This window comes from Myotis brandtii, unplaced genomic scaffold (assembly GCF_000412655.1).
Source record: "Myotis brandtii unplaced genomic scaffold, ASM41265v1 scaffold220, whole genome shotgun sequence".
NCBI lineage: Eukaryota > Metazoa > Chordata > Mammalia > Chiroptera > Vespertilionidae > Myotis > Myotis brandtii.
In genome coordinates, this window is record NW_005358250.1 from 1,751,129 (window position 1) to 1,762,640 (window position 11,512).

At 43.0% G+C, this 11,512-nt stretch overlaps 2 protein-coding genes across 7 annotated transcripts in view; both read left to right on the forward strand.

Annotated features, from left to right (window-relative positions):
• The window catches only part of PPIH (peptidylprolyl isomerase H (cyclophilin H)), a 29,485-nt gene extending 19,201 nt beyond the window's left edge, over positions 1-10,284 (forward strand). For 2 of the 5 annotated variants that reach the window (XM_005866060.2, XM_014539552.1), the window contains one exon: positions 6,513-7,839. The gene's annotated coding sequence lies outside the window, so the exon portion shown is untranslated. Of the gene's footprint in view, positions 1-5,767; positions 5,823-6,512; positions 7,840-9,971 lie in introns of those variants that run through there. The other 3 variants (XR_001362075.1, XM_014539553.1, XM_014539554.1) reach the window with 3 other exon arrangements.
• A 749-nt stretch (positions 10,285-11,033) lies between these two features.
• Positions 11,034-11,512, forward strand: part of YBX1 (Y box binding protein 1) — a 23,738-nt gene continuing 23,259 nt past the window's right edge. For both annotated transcript variants that reach the window (XM_014539549.1, XM_014539550.1), the window contains exon 1: positions 11,034-11,340. In XM_014539549.1, coding sequence (XP_014395035.1) covers positions 11,191-11,340 — 150 coding nt within the window. In that variant the 5' untranslated portion in view covers positions 11,034-11,190. The remainder of the gene's footprint in view (positions 11,341-11,512) is intronic.

Consider the following 11,512-nt stretch of genomic DNA (forward strand, 5'->3'; position numbering starts at 1 on the left):
CCCCAGCCCCAGTCCCACTCCTCTCCCAGAGGTAACTTCTTTATCAGTTTGATGTGTAGCCATCAGGGCCTTTTCTTTGCCTGTCTAATTTTGGGAGATTTTGTTTTTCCAAAATGGCATCATACTGTATTGTTCATCATTGTTTTTCCATTTGGCATTATGTCTGAAGACTTCCTCCTCTGTTCAAGTAAAACTATTTCATTTAAAAAAAACAAAACTGACATAATATTCTATAAGATGGTTGTAGCATATAGTTTATTTTTCCTCTTTCTTAATGATTTGAAAGTTATACATTCTGAGTCTTAGTTCTTTATATGTTGTAACTATTTTCTCCAGAATATGTTTTAAGAAAAAATTGGCAGTGTGTTGCTTATCTTAACTTTGGTTATATCCTTTGTTAAACAGAAGTTCTAAATTTTGATGAGGTCAAATTATCAATCTTTCCCTTATGGCTTTTGTGTTTTATCTTATTTAAAAAGGTCCTTATTACCTCAGATCCTAATGTCTTCTGTATTTTTTCTAAGATTTCATTAGTTCTATTTGTATACTTACAAAATTATCTAGAATTTCTTTTTCTGAATTCTGTCTTTTTCCAAAATGGGGATGTAGTCAAATTCCAGACCACTTTAATGACTGTTTATATCTCTATCTATGACTTTGTGTTCACAGTATGTAGTACTTACAGGCATTCAGTAAAATGTTGTTACATGAGTTAATAGTGAGAGAGAATGTCAGGCATTTCAGGCAGGGAACTGGTGTGAGCAAATGCTGAGGCAGGAATGCACAAGTGTGTGCTGGAAGCTGCACATAGACTTCTCTCTCATCCAGCCAGATGGTCCCCTCTCATGCCCAGTTGTCACCTGAGCTTTCCTTTCTGCCGGGACTGGGGGCCCCTAGGGCTCAACCTGTATTCCCCTTAAATAGCTGCTGGCCATTCCCTCCCTTTCCCCTTCATTTCTTGCTGTAACTAAAGTTGAACTCAGAGGTCCTTATCCTTCTAAAGATTGACCACTGATCACTACCAGAGGACAGAAGATTAAAAGAATAAATTTTAGAAATTCTTTATGTTTGGGGCCTCTTTTCTATATTTTCTGAGTCTCTTCCAGAAAGTTAGTAGAAATCCTTGTTGGGAGTTTTATTTCTGAGGGTGGTGATCATCAGCTCTCCCCTCCTCACCCACTATTAGCAAAGATCATGTGAACCTTTGCCCCCATGAAAGCCCCTCTTCTCAGTCTGCAACCCAAGCAGAACGGATTCCATGGGGGCGATTTGCTGTTCCAGAGGCCCTCTAGACCAGGACTGTCCAGGAGACATTCCTTTCTGTGATGGGGAAATGTTTTCCATTTGTGCTGTTATGGTAGCTTCCAGCCGCATGTGACAATTGAACACTTGAAATGTGGCTAATGTGACTGAGGGACTCACTTTTTAATTTTTTTTAATCTTTTAAAAGATCTTTTAATTGATTTTTTAGAGAGAGGAAGAAAGAGAGAAAAATGTCGATTTGTTTCTCCACTCACCTATACACTCATTGGTTGGCTGTCATATGTGCTCTGACCGGGGATCAAACCCACAACCTTGGCATATCGGGAAGATGCTCTAACTAACTGAGCTGAAACACTTTTATTTATTTATTTATTTATTTATTTATTTAGCTATTTATTTATCTATCTATCTATGTATCTATTACATTTGAATAGTTTTTTAATTTGTTTTTTTTACTTATTGAGACAAAAAAAAAAGAGAGAGTGAGAGGCAGACAGACAGAGAGACAGAAACATCAGTTTGTTGTTCCATTTATTTATGCACTCATTGGTTGCTTCTGAAACACTTTCTTTTAGAGCTCTTTTGTATTTTGACTTAGATTCTGACTTTGATTTTAGTTAAAGTGAAGTTTTCTGTACAGCTTTACATGTAGAAACCTTGGTTTTATCTTGTGGTCCTGTGAAAGCTTTCTATGATCAATTTGATACATAGATACATAGGTGAATCGTGGCCCTCATGATTCTCCTGTCATAGACTGAACTGTGTTCTTTGCTACTTACAATCACATAGGGGCTGGTGGAACCTCTGTTTTGAAAGCCTGAGAGTCTCTTGGAAAAGGGAGTGGCTGTTGGCTCTGGCAACCTTGCTAGTCTGAATTGCTGCTCACCTCCCTGTGATCCCCAAACCTGGTATTTGTAGCAAGCAGTGGAGAACTTACTTTACTTCATTGTTTCCCAAACTCCCCTAAAGAGAAGAATCACTTGGGGGCATTTGAAAAACCTACTAATTCCCAGGTCCCTCCCTCTGGAGAGTTTGATTGAGTTAGTTTAAGGTGGGACCCAGGATTCTATGTTTGTAACAAGCATCTCAAATGCTTATCAGAGGAATGTGGGTAATGCCACTTTCAGTGGTGCTGGAATGAATGTCTTTTAATATTTGCATCTGAGGAAAAAATATATAATTAGCACAACATATAATTTTATAATTATTATAGCTTATAATGAGGCATTGAAGTTCAAATAGTGATTAGGTTGAAAATTAATCATACCTGTGGATAGTGGATATGGTAATAGTTGTGAAGGTGCTATTTGGAATAATTGAGATTTAGGAAACACTGTCCCCCATTCTGAGATATCCTGTAGATGTGATACATGCCTGCAGAGAAAGGTTATGAAAGACATGTTGGTGGCACATTCGCTGGTCCTTCATTGTACAAATAAGTACTAATTAATTAAAATAGGTCCCATACTGGGTGATCACTTCCTAAGGTATATAAATGTTAGTTTCTTATCTGACCTTTGCCAAAAATCCTGTCTCTATCTAGTTCTGTTGATTTTAATCTTGTCTAGGTTAATCTCTGTGTTCCATTATAAGGGCTATTCCAAGATCACTATTCTACTGCTCTACTGATAGGCTACAAGGAAGTGACTGAAGGAGATTATCCTACCCAGTAAAGGTTATGTCCTCCCAGCCCCGCTGCTTGCCTTCCCTGGGACTGCCCTGTTTTGGTGGGTCTCCAGAGGTATAGGCTTTGGTGCTTTCCCTGGTGGGCAGACCCCTGGGGATGTGGGCCCAACAAGTCCCAAATTTATTGCCAACAGTCTTAGTCCTGTCAATCCCTAACTCCAGGGAAAAATCTTCACCTGGGGAAACAACCTTTCTCGGGAGGTGGTCCTGTTTAAAACACATAGCGTTAAGAGGGGGAGCAAACATATGCCATATACGTCAGGTCCCTTGAAACATAAGCTGTGCAGATGTTTCTTCCCTGCAGCGACTGTGTCAAGCAGCAAGGGTGGACCAGCTTCCGGCAAATTCCCCCATTTTTATTTTTTAAATGACAGCGCGTGTAAATCAGCGGCCACCTCTCGGATTGGGTTGTTTAAGACTCGGAAGAAGACTTGTTTGTGATTTTGCTAACAGGTCAGTCCGAGGCTTAACCCTATATCGGCTCCCCACATGGTCCCATACTGCATATAAGGCTATAAATTTGAAAAGCTCAGTTCCTGCCTTCAAGGAACTCACAGTGTCTTGGGAAACAGACAGGTACAGTGCAATAAAGCACTGGACTGGAGGCTTTAGGACGAAGTGAGGAAAGTGTGAATGCCTGTGTCTGCCTGGCATGGTTGTGAAGACGGCAGGAGAGATGATGCTTCCACTGAGTACAAGAAAGAATAAGAACCTGTCAGGTGGTTGAAACTGGGGAGGGCATTCCAGGCAGAGGAACAGCATGAGCAAAGCACATGAGCAGGAAGCAGCAGAAAGTGTGTGGGAGACTGCAAATTCAGTATGGCCAAAGCAGGAAGATAGGAAAAGCAAACAGTGAAGAGGTGAAGTTGGCGGAGGCCAGGGCCAGTTGTGAGAACCAGTGTAGGCTGAGAGTTCATATGTTATTCTGAGGGTGGGGATGGGCTTCAGGCATTGTGTACATTTTTCTTTTCTTCCTGGGTGAGAGTTCATTGTTCTGAAATTCTCAAAAGGGGGCCTGACTTTCCAAAAAGAACCAAATCAATGGGAGCCACTGAAGGCTTTTGAGCAGGAGAACATTGTGCTTGCATTTTCTTCGTTAGAAGTTGATTCTGGCAGCAATGTGGAGGATGGGGTAGAGGGCAGTGAGGTATCCACTGCTGTAGTCCAGGCAAAAGAGAGAAGTTCCACATGAAAATACGGGTCTTGGGAGCACTAGAGATTTGGCAACAAATATTTGCGTTCCTGCTGGGTGTGTGACACTGTTTGTCCCCTGCCCTGAAAGTCAGAAACCCTGCCAGCTAAAAAGGGAGGGGAGAGGAGAATATCTGGCTCCATTCCAGGGCAATCCAGTACAGCCACAGGCGCTTAACTAGGATACATTCTAAGAATGTGTCATTAGGCAATTCTGTTGTGTGAACATCACAGAGTGCACTTACACAATCCTAGATGATAATACCTACTATACACGTAGGCTGTATGGTATAGCCCATTGCTCTTGACTGCAAACCTGTACAGCATGTTATTGTGCTGAATGCTGTAGGCAGTTGTAACACAATAAGTATTTGTGCACAAAACATATCTAAGCATAGAAAAGGTATAGTAAAAATATGATGTAAAAGATTAAAAATGGTACAGCTGTATAGGGCATTTTTAAGTTAGTTTAAATTTAAACTAACTTGACCATGAGTGGAGCTTGCAGGACTGGAAGTTGCTCTGGGTGAGCCAGTGAGTGAGTGTGAGTAGTGACATTACTGTGCACTACTGTAGACATCACAAACACTCAACACATAGGCTACACAAAATCTCTAAAACAACATGAGATTAAATCAAGCACAAGAGAATGATGCAATCAGGAGACGTGGTAAGAATGAGATGCTGCTGGTGAAGCACAGCACACTATTTTACAGCAAACTTTACTAAATAGAGTACACTCTAAAATAGCAATAAAAGTATAGTATAGTAAATACATACACCAGTCATTTATTGCTATTATCATTGAATGTGCTGTACTTTCATATGACTAGCAGTGCGGTACATTTGTTTATTTACACCAGCAGTATCATAAACACATAATGCTTTGCACTACAAAGTTGTAGTGGCTACAACATCACTAAATCTAGGAATTTTTCAGCTCTGTTAAAATCTTAAGGGACTGCCATCATACATGCGGTCCATTGTTGACCGAAATGTTATGTGGTGCTTGATGGGGAACCTCAAGGCACACTCCCTGCCCCGGGTTGGGGTACCTGAGTCTGCGCCCCCCGCTTGGCGGGGCTTGACGGGGGACCTCAAGGCACACCCCCCAGCCCAGCGCTGGGCCAGGTGACCTGAGGCTGCACCCACCACCCGGCAGGGCTTGACGGGGGTGGGGCCAGCCGGGTCTGGGTTGAGGCACACGTGGGTGGGCGGGGACTTGACTCTGGTTCCCATGGCGCGCCCCAGACTCTGACAGGAGGAAGATTTTCATATACATTTTACTAATTTTCTTTCATCTCTGACACTTCTATTATGGAGAAAGGACAAATAGAAATATTAAAATATTTCATATAATTCCCTTTTAATGTGCATGAATTTCGTGCACCGGGTCACTAGTCTTATAATAAATACACACTGTATATATGTGGTTTAACTAATCCTAGTTCCTCCCGGCCCCTCCCAGGTGCATGTGACTAACATCAGTTTGAATCATTCCCTGGTCCCTCCATCTCCATTTCCCTGGTCTAGGCAGTCAGTGATCCCCTCCTGTGAGCTCCTAGTACTTGGTTCATCTCTCTATTACAGCATTAACACAAATGTGTTTGGTTTTCTCTTGAGGCAGAGACCATGCTGACTGGTCTATGATAGAGCTTGGGTCCTAGAGCACAATGCAACTTGTAAGTGCATTTATACATTTTTGTACATTCTGCATTAGGGCCCATAGTTAAACTTCTCTTTGAGCCTGCAATATGACACCAGGACTCCCTGTCTTCTGGAAGGTAGGGGGGGGGCACATTCTGGGGGAGGGGAGAGTAGTGTCAGAGTGAACTCACCCTGTTCTTTTAGTACAACTAAAAGGCCATAAACAGAGGGTGTGCAATTTCCTTTCTGTATAACCCTGGGACCAAAACCCACAGGTAAGGAGGATTGCTCTTTGTTCTACAGCTCCACAGAGTGCTCCAGGTCTGGCAAAAGACATGTGCTTTGGTGCCAGTACATCAGGAAGCCCCAGCACTGTCAAGCCATTGAACTGCTTGGGACCCTAGTTTTCTCCTTTGCTTAATTTATAATGTATATTGCACAGAGTTGTAAAGGGTAAATAATGAGATAATATACTTGGCAGTATATGTTAGTTTCTTCTTGGTTCTTGTGTAATATACTTTTTTTTTTTTTTTTTTTTTTTTTTTTTTTTTTTTTTTACTTTCAACTTTGCTCTGGAGAACCAAAGGTCTGGCCTATGGCAAGAATCAGACTGGTTTTACTCTTTTGCGAAGAGGATCAGGAATGTAGAGAATAGGTGGGAATGTTGTCTCATGGAAAGTCCCATTCCAATGCTCTGAGCTGCTAATCTCTTCCATCCCTTACAGACCTCCATGTATCTGCCATTGTAGGCCTGCCCTTGCTCTGGGTGATGCTCATGAGTAGGAAAATCTGGATTGGATTGGCCTCTGTGTTTGCTTCCTGGCCTGCTGTTGCCCTGTTTTATCAAGAAACCTTGGAAGTATCACAATTCAGAACCCAGGATTTTCCATGTTTTTCAACTGTAAATAAAGTTTTTTTGTTTTAGTATGTGTGTTGTTGTAATGATAGCCCCATCTCCTCACAACGTAGCTTTAGGCCATTGTGGACCTGGCTCTCCAACTGCAAGACCAGTGTGAACCAGAGCCCCAAATTTATAAGCATTTATAGCATTCCCCCTTAGGTTCAAGCTGATTGAGCAAAGAAGGCAAAGCCCCAGGGCCAAGGTGTTCCAAGGTGTTCCCAGCAGTAGGTTTAGTTTGGTAGTTCTGAAGCCTGTGGGAAGAGAATCGCTAACTTGTGATATTTCTGGATGGGAGACCATTGGGTAGAATGTATCTTGATCATGACAAAGTGGAAATAATTTAGTCAAAAATCTTGGTTTGAACCTTGGATTGTTTTTAAAAAACAGTTCCAGTCTTGAGAAGTATTATTATCGCTATAAAATGGGGATAATAATACCTATCTACTTCATAGCATTGTTGAAAGGGTCAAGTAAGAGAGTGGATATGAAGGTAGCTTGTAAACACAACATGCCTTGCAAATGTTAGTTTTAAAAGGAAACAACCCAATATAAAAAGTTCCCACAGTATAATGTTCAAGAGATAAAGAGTTCCCTGATGTTCATTTCATGAGGCAATGTCTATGTTCTCCCGTTTCTCCTTTCTCCTGACTCAGATAGGATGACTCATAAGAACAGAGAGCTGAACTCTATGACAATAGAACCTGGTCAAAAGTGCCATTTCAGCGTATTGGCAGGACAAGGAAGCTAGAGTATAGATATCTACAACTCTACAGCTAAATAAATAGTGTTCAGGGGACATAATGAAGAAAGAACTGATCACGTGACTATACAGGGTGGATTATAAAGAGAAAGGAAGGAGAATGATCAGCTGGGATCCTGAGCTGATATTCTTGTGATGGGTCATTCAGGTAACTGTCAGTTATACTTGGCACCTGCATTCTATGCCAATCTGCCCTGGGCACTGGAGCTGCAATGATGTGTAAGATGTGTCCCATGCTTGTGACAGGAGATAGGCACAGTTTTGATACATGTGGTATTAGAATGTGACCCCTTATGAGGGCAGGAAATTTGGTCAATACTTGTTTTGTTTACTGCTGTGTCCCCCAGCCCCTAGTACCTAGTAAGTGCTCAATAAACATTTGTTGCATGAATGATAATGGTCTGTACCAGATGCTATGGGAGCGGAGTGGAGAGACTGGGGGTGAGAGAAAGAGATAACATTTGAGGTAAGTATTGACAGATTGGAATTAGCTAAGAGATGAGGGTGGAGAGGGCTTTCCAGGAAGAGGGAACTGTATCCTTGGGCCAGAGTCTGTAAGAGATGGGGGACAAGATGAAAGTTATTTTGCAAAGGAGATTCTTGGAATGAACCCCTTTTCTTGCCTTTCACATCACTTAAAGGTAGGCATTGGAGTTGTCTGAACTGTGATCACTATGTTGGGCAGTGTGAACTCTCAGGGTGGGAGGGGGTCTAGCAGAACTCTAGAGTGGAGAACTCCCACCTAGGAATAGGAGATGCATTTTGGCATCAATGGTATGTCATCCAGTGCTTCGGAGCCACTTATGCAGTGGTGAAGAGGTGGCTACAAGAAAACTAGTAGGAAATAGCACATCTTTATGTCCACTGATCATGAGAGAGCTTAGTGAAGTGATTGGATGAGTATGTAATGATACTGTTAAGTAACATTTTAAAGGCAAATGTTACAGAATTTGGATTTCTGCTAGAGAAGCCATCTCTTCAAACCTGTTACATAGGGAAGGTTGTTCACTTATTCTCAGAGGTGCTGCTGCCATTGTTCTGTCTTTGTAACTCCACTTTGGGAAAACTCTCAAGCCTATAGGGCACACCTTTAAATGTTCTCAGTGTTGGCAGATTGCCTTTGGAGGAAACATTTTTTTTTTTTTTTAGCAGTCAAAGGTCATCTAGAGCTGAAATAGAGAAATAGCAACTCTAGAATCCACCTACTTCTCTCCATACACATTGTTGCTGCAAGCCTTTTTCATCTGGAATATTGGCACAGCTGCCCAGATGACCTCTCTGCTGCCAGTACCTCATTCTCCAATCCATTTTCTACACTATCTCATTCATTTAACAAATTTATTAAGATACTGTGTCTCAGGTATTATGCTAGATGCTGAAGGAATTCATAGTCTGGCTGGGAAGATTAGTATAATATAGTGTTAGGATAGGAGGGTCTCTTAAACTAGTGACATCTGAGACAAGTCTTAAAGGATGAACAGTTAAGCAGGCAAAGGAAAAGGGAGAAAGGCAGAGTGTTACAAGTAGAGGGAAATAAGTGATAATCCAAAGGAAGCAATGGCTAAATGATCACTTGGAAGGTTGGACAAGGAATGTGAAAGAGTGGGAGGCAAATTTAGAGAAGTCATAGGCGGTCCTATAAATCATATTAAGGAATTCTGATAGATTTCAAATAAGACAATGTCATAATCAAATAGATATTTTCTAAAACTCAGTCTGGGTGTTGTGGTGGGGAATATTAGAGTAAGAAAGACAGAAGGCCACAGCAGTGCTCTATGCTAGTGGGCAGGCCATCTGACTATTTTTCCTTTTTTAAATATATTTTATTGATTTCAGAGAGGAAGGGAGAGGGTCACTCCCTATTTTTCAATGGAGATAAGACTGGTTTTTAAATGTTTAAGTAGTTGATAAAATCTAAAGAATATTTTGCATTGTAAAAATTATATGACATTCAAATTATAATGTCCATAAATAAAGTTTTTTTTATCATAGATTTTTGTTTACTGATTGGCTAAGGCTACTTTCAGGCTCTAAAGTTGAGTAGCTGAGAGTGGATTGTCTGGCCTGCAAAGCTTAAAATATTTATTATCCGGCCCTTACAGAAAAAGTTTGCCTACTTCTGTTCTAAGCAATAGGTGACGATGGCCTACAATAGAGAAGTAGCAGTAGAAATGAAGACATCAAAGATTCTTAGGACTGATTCAGGGAGGCTTTTAGAAAGTGGAATTGACAGGCCTAGATGATACTTATGGGTAGGGACTGCACCGGCCTGTTTTCCCTACTTCCATTTCTGCTCTCGTACAACCCATTCTCCACTCAGCAGCCATTAAAAAAAAAGAAAAAGAAATTATGTCACTCCCTACTTACAACTCTAAATTACCCGTCACTATTGCTCGTAGGATAAATTTCCAATAAAATATCCCTAATTTGACCCTGCCTACCTCTATAACCCAATGTCTTCATTCTAGTTTTATTGGACAACTTTACTTGCATTTTCTCAGACCCATCTTTTCTTGCCTGTAGGCCTTACAGAAACCTCCATGCGCTTGGAATCAGCATTCCACCTTCTCCACTTCACTCCCACAATGTTTTGTGCTTTTGCAGCACTGGAGTGTTTAAATTTCTACCTTCATCCCTAGACTGAATTTAAGAGGCAGAAACTGGCGAACTAGTCCATCCCCAGAAGATCATAGACGCTTAATAAGGAATGAACGTGGAGGATTTCAGCTAGAGCATGTGGCAACCTCAATTATAACCCCTATTTCACGTGGCTGGTTTAAGAATAAAATGCAAGAAAAATTCCTAGTTTGCGCAATAAACGTGACTTGAAATTAAATCTGATTTGTGGCCAACACAAAAACACGTGAATACTTAACAAGACGGTCCTTAAGTGCCTTTTGGGAAGGTGGATGGGAGAGCAGGTACTCCTGGAATATACCCCCCGCCCTCCGCCCTAAATATGCCGAGCAGGGACCGCATGAGAGCCTGCGTGGTCCCTCCAAGGTGATTGCTCCGCCAAAAGCGGACACTCCTTGAATGCATGTATTTACGTCTGTTTCAGAACCCCTCGGCTGTGCCGCGAGTACACGGCCATTGTAGAAGACGGCTCTGTTCGCAGTAATGGTCTGAGGTCACAGGACCGTATTCCGAGCAGGGAGGGTGGGAGGTCTCTCTACCTGGGGCTAAGGTATCGACGAGCACCCTTGCAGGCCCTTCGATGACCGGGTAATCCCGGCGCAGGCGTTTGGCCGTGCCTTTCTGAAGACCAGGACACAACCGCGGATGTGTAGCCAGCCCGCCCGCCCATGCTACAGCCTCGTGAAAGTCAAGTTCCCTCTGCCCGTCCTCTCGGGTACTCTATGGTTCTCGTGGTGACTCTAATTCTAGTTCCGGTCTCTATGGCGGCGGCGGAGGCAGGAACGGTTGTAGGTCGGCCGAATTAGCCGCCTAAGAGCCAATGAACGTGGAGGAGTAATGAAGTATTAGCCAATACAAGCCAGGAATTGGGGTCAGGTGGCCAGAGTGACAGCACTCCTGGCCAGTGAACGATGCTTGGGGCGGGTCGATCGCAGGGCATATCCCGCCCGTCCCGCCATTCTCGCTAGTTCGATCGGTAGCGGGAGCGGAGAGCGGACCCCAGAGAGCCCTGAGCAGCCCCACCGCCGCCGCCGGCCTAGTTACCATCACACCCCGGGAGGAGCCGCAGCTGCCACAGCCGGCCCCAGTCACCATCACCGCAACCATGAGCAGCGAGGCCGAAACCCAGCAGCCGCCCGCTGCCCCCACCCTCAGCGCTGCCAACACCAAGCCCGGCACCACCGGCAGCTGTGGCCCAGGTGGCCTCACATCAGCGGCGCCTGCCGGCGGGGACAAGAAGGTCATCGCAACGAAGGTTTTGGGAACAGTAAAATGGTTCAATGTAAGAAACGGATATGGTTTCATCAACAGGAATGACACCAAGGAAGATGTATTTGTACACCAGACTGCCATAAAGAAGAATAACCCCAGGAAGTACCTTCGCAGTGTAGGAGATGGAGAGACTGTGGAGTCTGATGTTGTTGAAG